General features: G+C 39.4%; 1 protein-coding gene across 1 annotated transcript in view; it reads left to right on the top strand.

Annotated features, from left to right (window-relative positions):
- Positions 1 to 23,841, top strand: part of CLIC3 (chloride intracellular channel 3) — a 79,292-nt gene extending 55,451 nt beyond the window's left edge. The window contains exons 2-6 of the mRNA XM_053696083.1: positions 4,445 to 4,554; positions 12,550 to 12,675; positions 14,598 to 14,704; positions 21,208 to 21,383; positions 22,786 to 23,841. Coding sequence (XP_053552058.1) covers positions 4,445 to 4,554; positions 12,550 to 12,675; positions 14,598 to 14,704; positions 21,208 to 21,383; positions 22,786 to 22,953 — 687 coding nt within the window. The 3' untranslated portion in view covers positions 22,954 to 23,841. The remainder of the gene's footprint in view (positions 1 to 4,444; positions 4,555 to 12,549; positions 12,676 to 14,597; positions 14,705 to 21,207; positions 21,384 to 22,785) is intronic.

Raw genomic sequence — 23,841 nt, 5'->3', positions numbered from 1 at the left:
ACATCGCCGACCCCTATGTTATATTTATTAACCCCTAATCTGCCCCCCACAACGTCGCCGACACCTACCTACACTTATTAACCCCTAATCTGCCGAGCGGACCTGAGCGCTACTATAATAAAGTTATTAACCCCTAATCCGCCTCACTAACCCTATCATAAATAGTATTAACCCCTAATCTGCCCTCCCTAACATCGCCGACACCTACCTTCAATTATTAACCCCTAATCTGCCGACCGGAGCTCACCGCTATTCTAATAAATGTATTAACCCCTAAAGCTAAGTCTAACCCTAACACTAACACCCCCCTAAGTTAAATATAATTTTTATCTAACGAAATAAATTAACTCTTATTAAATAAATAATTCCTATTTAAAGCTAAATACTTACCTGTAAAATACATCCTAATATAGCTACAATATAAATTATAATTATATTATAGCTATTTTAGGATTAATATTTATTTTACAGGCAACTTTGTAATTATTTTAACCAGGTACAATAGCTATTAAATAGTTAAGAACTATTTAATAGTTACCTAGTTAAAATAATTACAAATTTACCTGTAAAATAAATCCTAACCTAAGATATAATTAAACCTAACACTACCCTATCAATAAAATAATTAAATAAACTACCTACAATTACCTACAATTAACCTAACACTACACTATCAATAAATTAATTAAACACAATTGCTACAAATAAATAAAATTAAATAAACTATCTAAAGTACAAAAAATAAAAAAGAACTAAGTTACAGAAAATAATAAAATATTTACAAACATAAGAAAAATATTACAACAATTTTAAACTAATTACACCTACTCTAAGCCCCCTAATAAAATAACAAAGCCCCCCAAAATAAAAAATTCCCTACCCTATTCTAAAATACAAATATTACAAGCTCTTTTACCTTACCAGCCCTGAACAGGGCCCTTTGCGGGGCATGCCCCAAGAATTTCAGCTCTTTTGCCTGTAAAAAAAAACATACAATACCCCCCCCCCAACATTACAACCCACCACCCACATACCCCTAATCTAACCCAAACCCCCCCTTAAATAAACCTAACACTACCCCCCTGATGATCTTCCTACCTTGTCTTCACCATGCCAGGTTCACCGATCCGTCCTGGCTCCAAGATCTTCATCCACCCCAAGCGGGGGCTAGACATCCACTGAAGAAGTCCAGAAGAGGGTCCAAAGTCTTCCTCCTATCCGGCAAGAAGAGGACATCCGGACCGGCAAACATCTTCTCCAAGCGGCATCTTCTATCTTCTTCCATCCGATGACGACCGGCTCCATCTTGAAGACCTCCAGCGCGGATCCATCCTCTTCTTCCGACGACTAGACGACGAATGACGGTTCCTTTAAGGGACGTCATCCAAGATGGCGTCCCTCGAATTCCGATTGGCTGATAGGATTCTATCAGCCAATCGGAATTAAGGTAGGAATTTTCTGATTGGCTGATGGAATCAGCCAATCAGAATATAGTTCAATCCGATTGGCTGATCCAATCAGCCAATCAGATTGAGCTCGCATTCTATTGGCTGATCGGAACAGCCAATAGAATGCGAGCTCAATCTGATTGGCTGATTGGATCAGCCAATCGGATTGAACTATATTCTGATTGGCTGATTCCATCAGCCAATCAGAAAATTCCTACCTTAATTCCGATTGGCTGATAGAATCCTATCAGCCAATCGGAATTCGAGGGACGCCATCTTGGATGACGTCCCTTAAAGGAACCGTCATTCGTCGTCTAGTCGTCGGAAGAAGAGGATGGATCCGCGCTGGAGGTCTTCAAGATGGAGCCGGTCGTCATCGTATGGAAGAAGATAGAAGATGCCGCTTGGAGAAGATGTTTGCCGGTCCGGATGTCCTCTTCTTGCCGGATAGGAGGAAGACTTTGGACCCTCTTCTGGACTTCTTCAGTGGATGTCTAGCCCCCGCTTGGGGTGGATGAAGATCTTGGAGCCAGGACGGATCGGTGAACCTGGCATGGTGAAGACAAGGTAGGAAGATCATCAGGGGGGTAGTGTTAGGTTTATTTAAGGGGGGGTTTGGGTTAGATTAGGGGTATGTGGGTGGTGGGTTGTAATGTTGGGGGGGGGGGTATTGTATGTTTTTTTTTACAGGCAAAAGAGCTGAAATTCTTGGGGCATGCCCCGCAAAGGGCCCTGTTCAGGGCTGGTAAGGTAAAAGAGCTTGTAATATTTGTATTTTAGAATAGGGTAGGGAATTTTTTATTTTGGGGGGCTTTGTTATTTTATTAGGGGGCTTAGAGTAGGTGTAATTAGTTTAAAATTGTTGTAATATTTTTCTTATGTTTGTAAATATTTTATTATTTTCTGTAACTTAGTTCTTTTTTATTTTTTGTACTTTAGATAGTTTATTTAATTTTATTTATTTGTAGCAATTGTGTTTAATTAATTTATTGATAGTGTAGTGTTAGGTTAATTGTAGGTAATTGTAGGTAGTTTATTTAATTATTTTATTGATAGGGTAGTGTTAGGTTTAATTATATCTTAGGTTAGGATTTATTTTACAGGTAAATTTGTAATTATTTTAACTAGGTAACTATTAAATAGTTCTTAACTATTTAATAGCTATTGTACCTGGTTAAAATAATTACAAAGTTGCCTGTAAAATAAATATTAATCCTAAAATAGCTATAATATAATTATAATTTATATTGTAGCTATATTAGGATTTATTTTACAGGTAAGTATTTAGCTTTAAATAGGAATTATTTATTTAATAAGAGTTAATTTATTTCGTTAGATAAAAATTATATTTAACTTAGGGGGGTGTTAGTGTTAGGGTTAGACTTAGCTTTAGGGGTTAATACATTTATTAGAATAGCGGTGAGCTCCGGTCGGCAGATTAGGGGTTAATAATTGAAGGTAGGTGTCGGCGATGTTAGGGAGGGCAGATTAGGGGTTAATACTATTTATGATAGGGTTAGTGAGGCGGATTAGGGGTTAATAACTTTATTATAGTAGCGCTCAGGTCCGCTCGGCAGATTAGGGGTTAATAAGTGTAGGCAGGTGGAGGCGACGTTGTGGGGGGCAGATTAGGGGTTAATAAATATAACATAGGGGTCGGCGATGTTAGGGCAGCAGATTAGGGGTACATAGGGATAACGTAGGTGGCGGCGGTTTACGGAGCGGCAGATTAGGGGTTAAAAGTGTAATGCAGGGGTCAGCGATAGCGGGGGCGGCAGATTAGGGGTTAATAAGTGTAAGGTTAGGGGTGTTTAGACTCGGGGTACATGTTAGGGTGTTAGGTGCAGACGTAGGAAGTGTTTCCCCATAGGAAACAATGGGGCTGCGTTAGGAGCTGAACGCTGCTTTTTTGCAGGTGTTAGGTTTTTTTTCAGCTCAAACAGCCCCATTGTTTCCTATGGGAGAATCGTGCACGAGCACGTTTTTGATGCCGGCCGCGTCCGTAAGCAACTCTGGTATCGAGAGTTGCATTTGCGGTAAAAATGCTCTACGCTCCTTTTTTGGAGCCTAACGCAGCATTTGTTTGAACTCTCGATACCAGAGTTAAATTTATGGTGCGGCCAGAAAAAAGCCCGCGGAGCGTTAACAGCCCTTTTACCGCCGAACTCTAAATCTAGGCCTTAGTGTCTTTATTATTCCTGATCCGTGTCTGGACATATTGTTTGTTCTATTGTTATTACTTATTACCTCAATAAAAATTATTTAAAAAAAAAAAAAAAAAAAAGCATTTTGTTGCTGCCACTTTTATGTCCCTTTAAACACTAAAAATTCCCATCATGCATATAAAAAGAGCTGTGGTTAAAGACGGTAAAATGTAGCACCGCCATATTCAGTAGCGCTGAGTAAATGAGCAAGGTGGGTGCACAATAAGCGACAATTATATACATAATTGTCGCTTATTGTTGATGCAGTACAGACTATGGTAAACTTAAAGGGCCACTGTAAGTAAATATTTTCTATGCCTGTTACTAACTAACTACCCCAAATACGCTTTTTATCAATAGCATTTCATTAACATATCTCTACCGTATATCAGAAATCTTGTCTGCAAATTTAATTGTTTTCCAAACCCACTCCGTGGGTATCCTTTGCTCTGTACCAATCCGTTTACAATACCTAGGTTTCAAAATGGCGCTTTAAACACAAAGTTATTGGTTTAAGTATTTTGAACACGCAGTGCTGAAAATAGTGGGCAGGATAACGTGACAGCATCGGCGAATAAAAGATATAACTTTTAGAACGTTATGAAACTTCGTTTTGGAGAAAATATAGGTCAGTAGGTTTTAATTAATGTTTGTTAACTTTAATATGTTTGTTGTTTAGCTTAAAAATTATAACAGAAAGTAATCCTTTAATACAGAAGGGGACGGCCCCTGATCTGAAGAGCTTACAATCTAGATATTTAGCAGGCTCATTAACCTTTTCTCCTCCCCCAGGCCAGCGATGATGGGGAGAGTATTGGAAACTGTCCGTTTTCCCAGCGTCTGTTCATGATTCTGATGCACAAAGGGGTCCCGTTCACTCTCACTACTGTGGACATGAAGAGGTAAGTACCAGAGATAATAAAGGGGCGGTCAATCAAACTTATTGGGAAGGGGACAAGTTTATTTTGTGATTTAGACAAAACATGATAGAATTTTTAAAAAGTTTATAATTTACATCTATTATCAAATTAGTTTTGTCCCCATATTATTCTGTGTTGAAGAGATACCTATATAGGCATCTGGAGCACTACATGACAGGAAATGGTGTTCTTGCAAATAGATAAAATTCTTGCAATACTGCTGCAATATAGTGCTCCAGAAATGGGCAGGCTCCTAAGCATACATCCCAACCTTTCAACAAAAGATGCCAAGAGAATGAAGAAACATTGACAATAGAAGTAAATTAGAAAGTTGTTTAAAATCACATAAGAAAATGTTTGGGTTTCGTATCCCTTTATACTCGAGAACCACAATGCATCTCTCTGCCGCACTCTCTTTTATTAAGAGCTGTTCTCTTATTTTAAACGCTTGCAGGTGCCAATTGATCAAGCTTTACATCTTCAAGCTGGGCACCGCCATTTTGTAACGTAGGTATTCTTGCACTCTGTGACAGATCCAGTTTACATTCACAATTCAGTGATGTTGCCGGCTTTCTCATAGCTGTATTATGCGCTTGTGGTTAGTGCGCATGATACGTGAGCTCTGAGTCGGTAGTGCTCATTATCAAAATGCAGCGCTTCACCAACCGGCATATGTAAAGGGTTAAAATAACAGGGCGCTGAAGAAAGCTGCAGACATAGGGGAAAAGCAATAATAGCACAGTGAGTAGTAACCATTCTGTTGTCCAGCAGTTTATTACCCCTTTAAATGTGTCTTGACATCTTATGTAAGGGAAAAACTGTGCAGTAACAAGTGAATAATAAGCATTAGTTAAGGAATGTAGTTCACAGTGCCGTAAGGCTAGCATAGCTATTGGCTAAGAGGTGGTAATGTCACATCATTGAAAAAAATTAACTTTGCTGTGGGCGGCCAGAAGAAAGGTAGTTTTTACACACTTTTTTTTAAACTCATGAATTCATTTGTAATATTAATTAAAGATAAGTCTAAAATTTAAATATTTAGAGAGAAATTAGAATATATTTTATGGTAAGCAAGGTTTGCTGTGGGAGTGGCACCTATCAGCTATTGAGCATTAGTAGGAAGTAAACAAGGTTATTCAGGGGATACGTTTTCTGGGAGGCATCTAAAGTTTCCTTTGCATTCTATTTCCACCTCCCCTAGGGGGCGCAGAGATTAACAACCTATATACTAAACCATATTAAAGTGTTGATCAAGATCGATGCTGTTGTAATAATTTTCAAAAATGTCATTTTCAATGTTTATCAGAAGCAAATTTTTTCATGATTGTTATGTGAAAAATGGCTCTACACTATGGGCTCCATGTACTACGCAGCGAAAGCTGCTCCGGACGTTTGCATATGCGAGCGGCGAGCCTACTTCCCGCAATATAAGAAGCAGCAATCATTAGACTGCTGCTTCTTGCACCCTACACCACCTCTGTGGTGGGGAGGGGAAATCACAGAGAGCTCGATCTTGGTGATTGACAGTCCCTGCTCTCATGCAATTGGGCGGGCTTTGCACGCTAACTTTAGCGTGTAATTGATACATACGGACAGCGGATCCTGTTCGTCCGCTGCCCGTATGTAGCGAAGGCGAGCAGACAACTTCTCGAGTTGAGAAACCGGTCAGCACACTGCTTTGTACATGGGGGCTTTAACATGTGCCTAGGGTTGCCAACTTTATTGAAGAAAATAAGGGAGACCAAGGAATTGACAAATTTCATGTAGTAATTTGACAAATTATACAGAAGTTACTGAAAGAAATTTTATTTTACAATTTGATACAGTTTGTTACAGCAAAATTCTTAATACAAATCATCTCTCAGATTTTCCCTCCTTAAGAAATCACAAAAGCATAAAATAGACCAGACCAGCTTTTACGCACAGTTGAAAAACTGTGCAATCCAACTTGCCTAAATAGTGTCTCAACCTTCAATAAGTCAAAATGAGAGGAGTTTGCTGTCTTCTTTGCTAACAAAGGGCCAGATTAGTGGTGGTGCTCTGTTTCGCGCTAGCAATATCGGGTTTATTGCGGCTGTTTGCGCACGTCAGAAGGATCGCTCGTATTAAAAGTTGAAAGTAAATGTGAACATGTAAGCGCAATCATTATTTACGATATGATTAACTGTTATGCTTGAATATAAAGTGTCACAAAGCACATCAAGTATACATTGAAAAGTACAGTTACAGTCATAATAACACTATCTGATAAAAATTATTAAAAAAACAATTTTTTCACAAAAAAGTTATGAGGGCTCAAAGATATGAGGTCTCAGGTGTTAGAAAACAGAAAGGGGGTTAACATAGAGATAAATACATATGCTGTACATGTCTAAATATGCATGTATTATTGTGGATATATATATATATATATTGTGTTTATATGTGTGTACATTTGTATTTACAGACACACACACACATATATATATATATATATATATATATATATATATATATATATATATACACACACACACACACACATATAAATACACATGTACACATTGGAGCCCTTTGTAGTCAAGTAGATGAAAACATGTAAAACATATTTATGCAATATTTATATTTAATCAATTTTTATACTGTGCATTTACTGTAAATAATTCACATTCTGCACATAGCAGAATATGTTCTATGTATTTTTGAATATATTATATTCCTATCTCTCACATGGTGGTGACATTCTAACTTTGTCTTTTTGCAAGCGTCAGTTTAGCGCACAAGTGAAATCTTTTTACTTTTAACTTGTAATACGTGCACTACCTGATTCATGCAAAAAGCTTAGTTCTAGCGCTGTTGCAGCACGAGCGGGAACAATAAATAGCGCTCCACTCGTCATCTAGCCCAAACTGTCAGCCATCTGTTCAAACATACCATCATCAACTAAAACTCCCACAGGACTTAGAAGACCCCAAAACAATTCCCCATCAAACTGGACAAGCTTTAATTACATTGATGAAAACAACATTAAGCAAACAATAAAAAATGCTGCGTTCCACAACCTGCAATATGGATCCTTGCCCAGCACATCTTTTTATAGGATGTATGGACCCTATTGAACTGATCTTCACCAAAATTACTCGGTGCTCTCTGTAGACAGGGACCTTTCCAACATCATTAAAACAAGCAGTTCTCCATCCTTTTTTAAAAAGCCCTCTTTGGATCCTGATTGCATTGAGAACTACAGGCCCATCACAAACTTTCATTTCCAAGGAAGTAATTGAGAAAGTTGTTGTAACTCAACTAGAAGCTATCAACAAACAATATTTATGGCTCATTTCATTCAGGTTTCAGGACAAGGCATAGCACTGAACTTCCGTTCGTACGGGTACTTAATGATCTCCTGGTGGCAAAAGACAGAGGTGAGGGCTCAATACTAATTCTCCTTGACCTCTCTGCTGCATTTGACACCATAGACCATGGCATTTTACTAAACCGCCTGCAGGATGTCTGTGGGCTGAGTGATACAGTTCGAAGCTGGTTGATATAATTTCTGTTTGACAGAACCCAGAGAGTGTCATCCGAAATTTGCACCTCTGCACTTATCCACTTGGCATGTGGAGTCCCACAGGGTTCCATCTTATCTCCCATTTTATTTGCAGTGTATATGCTTCTAATGGGAGATATCATAAGGAAGCATGGCCTCAGCTACCACTGTTATGCAGATGACGCTAGGCCTCTAGCCTCCAGAATTAAACACAAAATTCTGACATACAAGGCCCTCAATTGCACTGCTCCCCCCTATATCTCAGACCTTGTCTCGAGATACTCTGGCTCCCATCCCCTTTGCTCTGCTCACAGCCTCCTACTCTCCTTCTGTCTTGTTACCGTCTCACATTCCCATCTAGAGGACTTCTCCAGACTGACCCTATCTTGTGGAATTCTCTACCTCCCTCCACAAGACTTTCCCCTAGATTTGAAAGTATCAAGCACTCCCTAACTTTTCTTAACCCCAGTTCCTCTCTTCCTTTGTTATTCCCTTAAACCCCCTTAGCATGCAAGCCTATGAGGCCAGCTGTTGGTAGATCACCATAATGAGAGCTGACTACAACAGTGCAACTCTCGGCAGGGCCCTCTACCCTCTTGATCCCTATAAATGTTACCTGCATGCCATGCCTATTTTTATAGTTCTACCAAATCTGTTGGCACTCTACAAATAACTGATAACAATAACGGCTAATAATAATAATGACACACAAATATACAGCTCCTTCAAGCCAAACTCAAATGTTCCAGTAGAAACGGTGAATAAAAGTCTTGCTGATCTCCTTGGAATTGATGTGTGCTGGGTGGTTGAAACTAAACCCAGATAAAACAGAAGTAATTTTAATGGGTAAAGATAGTATAATGATAACTAAGCAACAACAAGATCAACAAATTGGTCTAGAACACTGGTTTTCAAGCCTGTCCTCGGATCTCCCCAACAGGTCAGGTTTTAAGGATTACCTTGGGTAAGAGCAGGTAAAATAACGGTTTACTAATTTCATCTGTGCTTCAGTTCAGATATCCTCAAAATCTGTCCTGTTAGGGAGGCCTGATGACAGGTTTGAAAACCCCAGGGGTCTAGAAAGTGGAGGATCAAAACTTCAAACCTCAAATCTAGTAAGAAATCTTGGTGTTATACTTGACAGTGAACTTTTTCTGAAACATCATATATCAGTACAAGCCTCATTCATTAATTTAAAGAATATAGCAGGATCAAGCACTTGATTCCTACAGAAGATCTTCCCACAATCATGCATGGATTGGTGACATCACGTTTGGACTACTGCAATGCACTTTACTATGGTCTTTCAGAAAAACTGCTCCATCGCCTTCAAATCTCTGCATGATCAGGGACCAAGCTATTTAAAAGAATTACTGGTGCCCTATGTCCCAACCATACACTATTCGATCAGCACATGCCCAGAAGCTAAATGTGCCAAGAATTCACAAGGAAATGTGGTTTGCCACCTAATCGCTTTGGGACACTCTCTTATACAAAGTGAAAGAAGCCACTTCTCTGGACATTTACAAACAAAGACTCTAGACCTACCTGTTTACAGAAGTCTTTCAGGAATCAAATCTGTAACTTCTAACCCTCTTATGTAAACATCTCTTATGTAAAGTACTTTGACTCAAAACCAGAGAAAAGCACTATATAAATTGCTGTTATCTTCATTCACACAGTTTAGCTTAATACATTCAACAGCTTTCTGCAAATCTGTGAAACGGTGAAAATAAAGACAAACTATCAGATACATCAAAAATATGAACTAAATATGAGTACAAGAGTATAATATTAAATGTTTGAAATGAAGATTTTTACATGTAAAAATTAAAGGGATAGTATAGTCTAAAATAAACCTTCATGATTCAGATAGGGCATGTCATTTTAAACAACTTCCTAATTTACTTTTATCATCAAATTTGCTTTGTTCTCTTGGTATTCTTATTTAAAAGCTAAACCTAGGAAGGCTCATATGCTAATTTCTAAGCCCTTGAAGGCCGTCTCTTATCTCATTGCATTTCACAGTGTGAGCTGTGCTTTAGCTGCTGCTGAATCCTGATGCAGGGCTTGGCTGCTGCTGGATCCTGATGAAGGATTGGCTGCTGCTGGATCCTGATGCAGGGCTTGGCTGCTGCTGGATCCTGATGCAGGGCTTTAGCTGCTGCTGGATCCTGATGCAGGGCTTGGCTGCTGCTGGATCCTGATGCAGGGTTTGGCTGCTGCTGGATCCTGATGCAGGGCTTGGCTGCTGCTGGATCCTGATGCAGGGCTTTAGCTGCTGCTGGATCCTGATGCAGGGCTTGGCTGCTGCTGGATCCTGATGCAGGGCTTGGCTGCTGCAGGATCCTGATGCAGGGCTTTAGCTGCTGCTGGATCCTGATGCAGGGCTTTAGCTGCTGCTAGATCCTGATGCAGGGCTTGGCTGCTGCTGGATCCTGATGCAGGGCTTGGCTGCTGCTGGATCCTGATGCAGGGCTTTAGCTGCTGCTGGATCCTGATGCAGGGCTTGGCTGCTGCTGGATCCTGATGCAGGGCTTTAGCTGCTGCTGGATCCTGATGCAGGACTTTAGCTGCTGCTGGATCCTGATGCAGGGCTTTAGCTGCTGCTGGATCCTGATGCAGGGCTTGGCTGCTGCTGGATCCTGATGCAGGGCTTGGCTGCTGCTGGATCCTGATGCAGGGCTTGGCTGCACAATGCCCGTGGGAATCCTTTCCCTTCTGATTCCTAAATGGAAACCTGCCATTCACAAGAAACAGATCAATAGAAAATAAATGCAGGTTTGTTTTACCCTCACAAACATACAAACTGATAATATATCTTGAATACAAAGAGCAGCAAAGCGGAACAGGAGTGTCTTTGTGTCTATTGACTTTACATACTGCAGTTTACTTTTGCTCTTGTGGAATCTATGGCTATTTTGGGCTATACAGAGTTTGCTGATCTTTTATACAACCCATAGGCAGGGCCAGGTAAACAATTCCTGGGGCCCTACATGACCTATGGCTTTAGAACCCTTCCCTTCATTATATTGCACTTTGTATTTTACAGCTGTCTGACCATGCCCTTCAGGCGTCCTTTACCCACTATCCCATCATTTGTTTTTCTAAAAATATTTATTATCTCCATCGTCTGTGTGACCAGCAATGGTAAACGGATAAACTACATTAACATTTCATGATTCCAATTTACATTATCAGATTGAGCGCAGTCTTTTTATACGCACACTTTCTGAGGGACCAGCACCTACTGAGCATGTGCTAGAGTTCACAGTGTATACATTTAGGAGTCTGTGATTGGCTGATGGCTGTCACATGATTTCAAGGGTGGCAAATTAAAAGAAATTTTGAATTTTTTTTAGAAAAAAATGTATTTCTCATTTAAAATTTAGAGTGTTATTGCACTGTCTTTTTATAATGCACTTGTTGACTATGCATTTCTTCTGTAAATGGATATGAAACCCAATTTTTTTTTCACAACTTTGTAATTTACTTCTATTATCATTTGTTCTTCATTCTCTTGGTATCTTATGTTGAAAAGCAGGGACATATGCTTAGAAGCCGGCCCATTTCTGGAGCACTGTATGAAACCCATTTACAAGAGCACTAGATAGCAGCACTATTTCCTGCTATGTAGTGCTTCAGATGCCTTCAACAAAGAACATCATAAGAATGAAGCAAATTTGATAATAGAAGTAAATTCGAAACGTTTTGAAAATGGTATGCTCTATCCCTTTAATGGTCCTTTAACTTACCCAGTGCTGGTCCGAAGAGGTTGCTTAGTGGGTGCTATTTACGCCCAATTTCTAAGGGTGTCCATAAAATAGGGGTTCTATTTGTTTTAATCTACTCAGAATGAAAAGAGATGTAAATGGGTTCAAGGGCGATTATAGTGGAGCAATTACACAATGCTATGAGTTTAACTCCTACAAATAGGTTAAACACTTAGTTAAAGTAACACACAGGAGCTGCAGAGCACTACTACTTATGAGCGGAAACTGCAACACAGCTGGGTTGTGTGACTACCGCTACTGATGGGCTCAGCTATATTTGCTCAGGACCAGCAGCACTACTTTAATTATGCGTTTAGCATTTTTGCAGGGGTTAGATACATAGTAGAGCATGTAATAGTAACAACTAGTGGCCCCACAATAACGCAGTGTTTCTCAACTGTGGACCTCAAGTACCCCCAACACGCTAGGTTTTCATTATAGCTGAACCAGTACACAGGTGAAATAATCAGCTGATGGGTTAGTAACCATGGTTACTGATCAGTTTATTATTTCACCTGTGCACTGGTTTAGCTATAATGAAAACCTGGCCTGTTGGGGAGGTACTTGAGGAACGCGGTTGAGAAACAATGCTCTAACGTATGATGTTTCTAATACAGATATCTATAATAACTTTCTAAAGTTTGTATTATTCTTTAAAATGTTCTTTTGTTGACACAGAGCACCAGAAGTGTTCAAGGAGCTGGCTCCTGGCTCACAGCCCCCCTTCCTCCTCTACAACGAAGAGGTCAAAACAGACACCAACAAAATTGAAGAATTTTTAGAGGATACTTTAAAACCCCCCAGGTAAGAGCCCAACAGTATATAAGCTTGGATCTTGTCTTACGTAAGCAATAATGTGACTACTGTAATATCAAATGGCAGGTAAGGCTTTATGCAGGGGCTTTAGTAACTGTCACTAGGGGCCGAAGCCCTGAGTGTTTTTATAGAATTCTCACTTGTACATGTGATTATACCAGACTTTTATTTAGGATTTTTTATTTTATTATTATTTCTATATACAGTCTTGGATTCGTTACAGATCCCTGATCTTAACTATCCAGAAGTTCTGTTGAAGCCCTTTGTATGTAAAATGTAATTTTACATAACTGATACCCATATATAATATTGCATAATGTATATACTATTAGTATATGGTATTGTATTGCAGACCATTTTGGGGTATATACATGATAGTTTTCAAGAAACATTTTAATTTGGTTTGAGTTCATTAAGTTATGCTTGGGGCTATAGCCCCAGATATTTTTTTTATATTTAGCATCAGCCCTTTTCTCTACAAATACATTTTCAGCTAGGGTGTCAGGGTTCTCAGTTGAGGCAGTTTTACAGAATTACAGCAGAGGACGAGAAACAATAATCAGTTATTCATTTTCAATTTTTTTATTTTAATCCAGAGGGATTTTTATTTTTTTGTGCTTGAGGAGGGGGGGGGGGGGTTCCTGTCCAGCAATATGGCTGTGGGAGCAGTCTTTAGTGAGCAACTGGTCTTCAGGGATCAGCTGTGCATAAGCATGCCTTTCCTAGTTTCAATTTGACTTTATTTAGCCCAATTTAGTTTCATGAAAAATATATTTTTATCATTTGCTTATTTCACACATTTTAAAGGGATATGAAACCAGATTTTTTTTCATGATCCAGGTGAAGCATGTAATTTTAAATAAATGTTAAGTTTACTTCCGTTATCTAACTCGTTTTGTTCGTCTTGTATCCTTTGCCTATACCTAGGTAGGCTCGGAATCTGCTAATTGGTGACTGCACATACAGTATTTGCCTTTTTGTGATTTTTTTCAGCTAGCTCCCAGTAGCGTATGACTGCTCCTTCAACAAAGGATACCAATAAAATGAAGCAAATTATATAGTAAAAGTAAACTGGAAAATTTGTATGATCTGTCTGAATTATAAAAAAATTTTTTGGGTTTCATGTCACTCTAAAACTCCTAAATTATCAAGTTCTGTATAATTTGTTTACTTAAAGGGACACTGAACCCAAAATTTTTCTTTCGTGATTCAGATAGAGCATGCAATTTTAAACAACTTTCTAATTTACTTCTATTATCAATTTTTCTTCGTTCTCTTGCTTTCTTGATTTGAAAAAGAAGGCATCTAAGCTACTTTTTTGGTTCAGAACCATGGAAAGCACTTGTTTATTAGTAGGTGAATTTATCTACCAATCAGCAAGAACAACACAGTGTGTTCACCAAAAATGGGCCGGCATCTAAACTTACATTCTTGCATTTCAAATAAAGATACCAAGAGAATGAAAAGAATTTGATAATAGGAGTAAATTAGAAAGTTGATTAAAATTGCATGCTCTATCTGAATCATGATAGAAAAAGAATTGGGTTCAGTGTCCCTTTAAGCCATTCCTCAAGGTACACTAGGAGGTCAGGTTTTTAAGATATCTGAACTTAAGAATTAATCTGTTGGTCGTAACCATGATTTTCCTGCGCATCTGACCTGTTAGTGTACCCCGGTACTGAAACTGGTCTGCTGCTGGATAACTTTTTTAGATTTAGATTAGTTTTTTTTAGCCTTTCCTATCTTTCCTTTGACTTTTTGCACAGAAAAAAAAGTGTTTTGGAAGAATAATTTGTCTCAAAAAAATTATTTAGTTTATCCAATTTTCGTTAATGTAGTTGCACGAAAATATTTTCCCACCCAAGAATACAGGGTTTCCTAACTGCTAATGAGACTCTTTCTGTTTCCAGTTATCCCAGTATGACTCCCAAGTACAAGGAATCCAGCAGTGCTGGAAATGATGTGTTCCACAAATTCTCTGCATATATCAAGAACCAGTTGCCAGCCCAGGAGGATAGTGAGTACTGACTGACTGGATGATTGCAGATCTAATCTTCCTGTCTGTGGAGACCCTACTAAAACTCATCCTGTGTCTAGGATAAGCCGTGACATTATTAAAAATTAGACATGTGCGATTCGGTTCGATTCGGAAATTCAGAAAATTCGGCAAATTCTGAGATTCGGATCGAACCGAATTTCCGAATTAAAATAGTGCCAAATCTACCGAATAAATCCGAATTACTTCGGATTTATTCGGTAGATTCGGATGGCCATGGATTACACTAGTATTGTACAGTATATTAGGTTATATCACTCTGCTATGGGTTACACCTAATATACAGTACATAATACTAGTCTAATCCCACCTAACACTTACCGAAATTCCGAATTTCCGAACCAAACCGAATCCAGCCGAATTTATTCGAATCCGAATGAATCCGAAACAAATCCGAACCGAATTTGTTTGAATCCGAATGAATCCGAAACAAATCCGAACCGAATTGATTCAAATTTTTCCGAATTCGAATCGCTTCGAACTGAAATTCGAAAAAAATCCGAATCGATCCAAACCGAATTTTTTCGCCATGCACATGTCTATTAAAAATGTTTAAATTGCATCACATGGATACTCGGTCATGCAACGGCTAATAAAGTATTTGTTTTTTAAATGGCCACAATATTTGCTATCAATAATTTTGATGTATGCCCTCAGTCTAGCCCTATAAATCATAACTGTAAAGATGAGAACATGGTTAAGAATCATTTAATCTCTTATTTACATAATTTAATCCTGTTAATTACATATATAGTTGTGTTTAATTCCCCAATACATGACACCTCACACATGAAACTAAACTCCCCAAAATTGATATCGCACACATTAGATGAGAACCCCCCAATACATGATATCTCACACATCAAACAAGAACCCAGAATAGATTATATCTCACTCACCCAACGAGAACCCCAATACATTATATCTCACTCATCCAACGAGAACCCCAATACATTATATCTCACTCATCCAACGAGAACCCCAATACATTATATCTCACACATCAAACAAGAACCCCGAATAGATTATATCTCACTCATCCAACGAGAACCCCAATACATTATATCTCACTCATCCAACGAGAACCCCAATACATTATATCTCACACATCAAACAAGAACCCCGAATAGATTATATCTCACTCATCCAACGAGAACCCCAATACATTATATCTCACACATCAGATGAGAATCCCAATACATGACATCTCACACATCAAATGAGAACCCCCCCAATATATATCTCACATCAAAGGAGAACCCCCCCAATATATATCTCACATCAAATGAGTACCGCCCCAATACATGGTACCTCACACATCAGATGAGAACCCCCAATACATGATACCTCATACATCAGATGAGAACCCCCAATACATGATACCTCACACATCAGATGAGAAGCCCCCAATACATTATATCTCACACATCAAACAAGAACCCAGAATAGATTATATTTCACTCATCAAACGAGAACCCCAATACATTATATCTCACACATCAGATGAGAATCCCAATACATGACATCTCACACATCAAATGAGAACCCCCCCCAATATATATCTCACATCAAATGAGAACTGCCCCAATATATGATATCTCGCACATTAAATGAGTACCGCCCCAATACATGGTATCTCACACATCAGATGAGGATCCCCCAATACATGATATATCGCACATCAGATGAGAACCCCCAATACATGATACCTCACACATCAGATGAGAACCCCCAATACATGATATCTCACACATCAGATGAGAACCCCCAATACATAAAACCTCACACATCAGATGAGAACCCCCTAATACATGATATCTCACATATCAGATGAGAACCCCCAATACATGATATCTCACATATCAGATGAGAAACCCCAATACATGATATCTCACATATCAGATGAGAACCCCCAATACATGATACCTCACACATCATATGAGAAGCCCCCAATACATGATATCTCACACATCAAACAAGAACCCCAAATACATTATATCTCACTCATCAAATGAGAACCCCAATACATTATATCTCACACATCAGATGAGAACCCCCAATATATGATATCTCACACATCAGATGAGAACCCCCAATACATGATATCTCAAACATCAAACGAGAACCCCCAATACATGATATCTCACACATCAATCGAGATACGCCCCAAAACATCATATCTTGCATATCAAATAAGAACCTCCCAATACACATGTTACATCATGCATCAGTCGTGAACCCCATTCACACATCAAACCAGAACTGCCCCAATACATGGTATCTTACATATCAAATGAGACCCTCCCAAGACAGATATCTCGCACATCAAACCAAATCTGCCCCAATACATGGTATCTCACAATATCAGATGTGAACCCCCCCCCCCCAATACATGGTATCTCGCACATAAGATGTGAACACCCCAATACCTGGTATCTCGTATATCAGATGTGAACCCCCCAATATATGGTATCTCGCATATCAGATGTGAACCCCCCAATATATGGTATCTCACACATCAAACCCGAACCACCCCAATATATTGTATCTCACAATATCAGATGTGAACCCCCCCAATACATGGTATCTCGCACATAAGATGTGAACACCCCAATACATGGTATCTCGTATATCAGATGTGAACCCCCCAATATATGGTATCTCGCATATCAGATGTGAACCCACCTAATACATGGCATCTCGCACATAAGATGTGAACCCCCCAATATTTGGTATCTCGCATATTAGATGTGGACCCACCTAATACATGGCATCTCTCACATCAAACAAGAACTGCCCCAATACATGACATCTCGCACATCAAACAAGAACTGCCCCAATACATGACATCTCGCACATCAAACAAGAACTGCCCCAATACATGACATCTCGCACATCAAACAAGAACTGCCCCAATACATGACATCTCGCACATCAAACAAGAACTGCCCCAATACATGACATCTCGCACATCAAACAAGAACTGCCCCAATACAGGACATCTCTCACATCAAACAAGAACTGCCCCAATACAGGACATCTCTCACATCAAACAAGAACTGCCCCAATACATGACATCTCCCACATCAAACAAGAACTGCCCCAATACATGACATCTCGCACATCAAACAAGAACTGCCCCAATACAGGACATCTCGCACATCAAACAAGAACTGCCCCAATACATGACATCTCGCACATCAAACAAGAACTGCCCCAATACATGACATCTCGCACATCAAACAAGAACTGCCCCAATACAGGACATCTCTCACATCAAACAAGAACTGCCCCAATACAGGACATCTCTCACATCAAACAAGAACTGCCCCAATACAGGACATCTCGCACATCAAACAAGAACTGCCCCAATACATGACATCTCGCACATCAAACAAGAACTGCCCCAATACATGACATCTCGCACATCAAACAAGAACTGCCCCAATACAGGACATCTCGCACATCAAACAAGAACTGCCCCAATACAGGACATCTCGCACATCAAACAAGAACTGCCCCAATACATGACATCTCGCACATCAAACAAGAACTGCCCCAATACATGACATCTCGCACATCAAACAAGAACTGCCCCAATACAGGACATCTCGCACATCAAACAAGAACTGCCCCAATACATGACATCTCGCACATCAAACAAGAACTGCCCCAATACAGGACATCTCGCACATCAAACAAGAACTGCCCCAATACATGACATCTCGCACATCAAACAAGAACTGCCCCAATACATGACATCTCGCACATCAAACAAGAACTGCCCCAATACAGGACATCTCGCACATCAAACAAGAACTGCCCCAATACATGACATCTCGCACATCAAACAAGAACTGCCCCAATACAGGACATCTCTCACAACAAACAAGAACTGCCCCAATACATGACATCTCGCACATCAAACAAGAACTACACCAATACATGACATCTCGCACATCAAACAAGAACTGCCCCAATACAGGACATCTCTCACAACAAACAAGAACTGCCCCAATACATGACATCTCGCACATCAAACAAGAACTGCCCCAATACAGGACATCTCGCACATCAAACAAGAACTGCCCCAATACAGGACATCTCGCACATCAAACAAGAACTGCCCCAATACATGACATCTCGCACATCAAACAAGAACTGCCCCAATACATGACATCTCGCACATCAAACAAGAACTGCCCCAATACAGGACATCTCGCACATCAAACAAGAACTGCCCCAATACATGACATCTCGCACATCAAACAAGAACTGCCCCAATACAGGACATCTCGCACATCAAACAAGAACTGCCCCAATACATGACATCTCGCACATCAAACAAGAACTGCCCCAATACATGACATCTCGCACATCAAACAAGAACTGCCCCAATACATGACATCTCGCACATCAAACAAGAACTGCCCCAATACAGGACATCTCGCACATCAAACAAGAACTGCCCCAATACATGACATCTCGCACATCAAACAAGAACTGCCCCAATACAGGACATCTCGCACATCAAACAAGAACTGCCCCAATACATGACATCTCGCACATCAAACAAGAACTGCCCCAATACATGACATCTCGCACATCAAACAAGAACTGCCCCAATACATGACATCTCGCACATCAAACAAGAACTGCCCCAATACAGGACATCTCTCACATCAAACAAGAACTGCCCCAATACATGACATCTCTCACATCAAACAAGAACTGCCCCAATACATGACATCTCGCACATCAAACAAGAACTGCCCCAATACATGACATCTCTCACATCAAACAAGAACTGCCCCATTACATGACATCTCTCACATCAAACAAGAACTGCCCCAATACATGACATCTCGCACATCAAACAAGAACTGCCCCAATACAGGACATCTCTCACATCAAACAAGAACTGCCCCAATACATGACATCTCGCACATCAAACAAGAACTGCCCCAATACATGACATCTCGCACATCAAACAAGAACTGCCCCAATACATGACATCTCGCACATCAAACAAGAACTGCCCCAATACATGACATCTCGCACATCAAACAAGAACTGCCCCAATACATGACATCTCTCACATCAAACAAGAACTGCCCCAATACATGACATCTCGCACATCAAACAAGAACTGCCCCAATACATGACATCTCGCACATCAAACAAGAACTGCCCCAATACAGGACATCTCTCACAACAAACAAGAACTGCCCCAATACAGGACATCTCTCACATCACACGAGAACTGTCCCAATACATGACATCTCTCACATCACACGAGAACTGTCCCAATACATGACATCTCGCACATCAAACAAGAACTGCCCCAATACATGACATCTCGCACATCAAACAAGAACTGCCCCAATACATGACATCTCTCAAATCAAACAAGAACTGCCCCAATACATGACATCTCGCACATCAAACAAGAACTGCCCCAATACATGACATCTCGCACATCAAACAAGAACTGCCCCAATACATGACATCTCTCACATCAAACAAGAACTGCCCCAATACATGACATCTCGCACATCAAACAAGAACTGCCCCAATACATGACATCTCGCACATCAAACAAGAACTGCCCCAATACAGGACATCTCTCACAACAAACAAGAACTGCCCCAATACAGGACATCTCGCACATCAAACAAGAACTGCCCCAATACATGACATCTCGCACATCAAACAAGAACTGCCCCAATACATGACATCTCTCACATCAAACAAGAACTGCCCCAATACAGGACATCTCGCACATCAAACAAGAACTGCCCCAATACATGACATCTCGCACATCAAACAAGAACTGCCCCAATACATGACATCTCGCACATCAAACAAGAACTGCCCCAATACATGACATCTCGCACATCAAACAAGAACTGCCCCAATACATGACATCTCTCACATCAAACAAGAACTGCCCCAATACATGACATCTCGCACATCAAACAAGAACTGCCCCAATACATGACATCTCGCACATCAAACAAGAACTGCCCCAATACATGACATCTCGCACATCAAACAAGAACTGCCCCAATACATGACATCTCGCACATCAAACAAGAACTGCCCCAATACATGACATCTCGCACATCAAACAAGAACTGCCCCAATACATGACATCTCGCACAACACACGAGAACAGCTAGCAATGCAGAAAACCAATAATTACGGAAATGTGATTGTTAAAATATATATATACTGAGCACTGAATTCTCTATTAGAGGATTTTTGTTGGGTCTAATTTGTGTTACTTTGACATTCTGTAGTCCAATTACTTATTTGGCGCCCCTATGTATTATTCTATACCAAGACATTAGCTATAAACCTATTTCTAACTGTTTGTCACCTTAGGTAGATCTAAGGACATTTAAATAGGATGACACTTGCTAATTTTATGGCTGTTTTTCCCTCTTTTCTTCCTTTGATAGTTCTTCAGAGGAACCTGCTGAAGTCACTTCTAATGCTGGACCGTTATCTACAGACTCCTCTGCAGCACGAACTGATTGAAAATCCAAAGATCACAGTGTCAAAAAGGAAATACCTAGACGGAGATAATCTGACATTGCCAGACTGCAATCTCCTGCCCAAACTTCATGTCATCAATGTAAGTGTTGTTCTCCTTGTCATGTTAAATAAAGTTATTACTGTCAAAATCCCAATTACTCAGGAGTTCCAGCGATTCAAAACCGTTCTGTGCTGGAGACCTCATGTTGGGTTAGCACAGATAAATAATTATTATACTCCTGCCAGACTTATGTGCGCAAACCTGGCAGGAGTACACTAATTCTTCATGTGCACTATCTGACATTAGTTATCTTAAGGTGTGTTTATATATTTATTAAATAAATATGAGGGATGGTTTGTATTAAAGGGACAGGAGTTCTGAGTAAAGAATTTTAACCTCTTAAGGACATATGACGGAATTTTTCCGTCATAAAACAATTGAGCAAACTAAAAGCTGTGTCCTTAAAGGGTTAAAGATTTTATTAGTGGAAATTTAAACTAGAGAATGGGGACAGTGTTAACACTGTATGGCTTTAAACTTAAAGGGACAACAAACGGGAGATTGTCATATAAAATGTTTAGTTATACAATATAATGTTGCAATATATTTTCATTAGTTATTTTGTCCCCTTTTCATGTAACAAATCTAAAAACTGTGGATTTTCTAATTCTCAGAACTTGAAATGCACCTTACTGACTTCTCATGGCTAAACTCTGCTAATAAACTTCAAAACAATATAATTTATACTAAATTGGACATAGCCTTGTTCTCCGCAGACTTAGGGGCCAATTTATCAATGTCTGTCCGACATGATACGCTGTCTGCATTTAACATTGCACAAGCAGTTCACCAGATCTGCTTGTGCAATGCCGCCCACTGCAAATTTGTCCGCTAGCATGTGGTGTCAATCAGTCCAATCGTGTAGGATCGGGTGGATTGCAGACCGCGGCCTCAGAAGCAATGGACCAGTTATGGAGCAGCGGTCTTAAGACCGCTGCTTCATAACTGCCGTTTACGGCGAGCCTAAAGGCTCGTGTGGAATCAGGAGCATCTTCGGCTCCTAAATCCCAGATTGGTTGGAGTTTGGCTATTGAAAATTAATTGCAATAAAAAAAGATGTTTAATTTGTTTTAAAAACAATAAGACTTTTATAAGGTGATTTACTAGATTTGTGTAGCCAAGAAATGTTTGTTTCGGATTAAATTTTCGTTTTAAAAAAAAAAAAAAAAAAAAGAAAGGAATGAATTAATTTCAGCAGCATGTATTTGTTTTCTTTCATTCTCTCTGGTGCATTCATTTGGATATTCGGTTTGTTAAAACGAAACCAATATCCGATTTTAGTTACGAATGTGCATTTGTACGAAACCATATGCACACCTAGTGCTTACTGTCCCTTTAAGCATTTAAAATTTCTAGGAGCAGGTGCAGTATTGTGTAACTTGGATAATATGTGCAGGAAACTCATTTTTGTCATTGACGTCTCTTATTTTCATTCCCCTAGACTGTTTGTAAATTTTACCGCAACTTTGAAATTCCCAGGGAACTGAAGTACATTAGCCAGTACCTTGACAATGCAGCTGAACTGAAAGAGTTTAAATATACCTGCCCAAACACGGATGAAATACTTCAGTTCTATCGTCCAGTGGTCAAGCCCATGCCCATGAAATAAGGTATTTGGTAGCTCCTCTTAATACTTCAGGTACCAACAGAGTCAGAAGACAAGGACATTGACCATAAAGAGAACATCAAAATGACTTTCTTGCCAAAATCCTATTGACTCCTTACTGGATGTGATACTCAGAATGGATAGTTACTAATAACTCTTACCAAACATCCGTCTACCATGAAACCCCTTAAAAGACTGGACATAGTTGCTTTATCATTGAGGTTATCTATCATATAATCCATTGGTTATACAGCTACATCTGATGGCACACAATGTTGCTTCTACCAGTGAACACACCATTGTTCTTTAATCTTTATTTTATTGACAATAGTATCAAACTATGTATATAGATTAAACCATTATATATGAGAGCAGTATCCAAATCATAGAAAATATTTTAAAGGGACAGTCAAGAAAAAAACAACTTGTTTTTAAGATAAAAAATGAAAGCACTATTATGTGGAATCAAACCTGATATATTGTCCCTTTAACTGGAGTCCTGTCAACTTCATATGTGAGATTTAAAATAGTATTTACTGACAGTGTATTTTTATTATACATTTTATTATTATTTAAATAAGAAATACAAACTACTGAAATTATTAGCGATAAACAGGCTTGGTAAAGTTTTGGAGTACATAAAATACCTTGAGGCATTATACCCAAATGTTGAAGTACATGAAAGTGATGCAGCATAGCTGTAAAAAGCTGACTAGAAAATATCACCTCAACGTCTTTATGTAAACAAAAAAAATATTTTACCTCAAAATGTCCTAAGTATTCACACCCCACTGTAAAGAGACTTTAAGCAGCCAATCAAGATGCTTGTCCCAGGACTTTCTATGGAGTGTGCATCAGGCATATGCAGCGGAAGTATAACTGTTTACAAAA

This window comes from Bombina bombina, chromosome 12, assembly GCF_027579735.1.
Source record: "Bombina bombina isolate aBomBom1 chromosome 12, aBomBom1.pri, whole genome shotgun sequence".
Lineage (NCBI taxonomy): Eukaryota > Metazoa > Chordata > Amphibia > Anura > Bombinatoridae > Bombina > Bombina bombina.
This window is presented reverse-complemented; position numbering and strand designations above follow the sequence as displayed.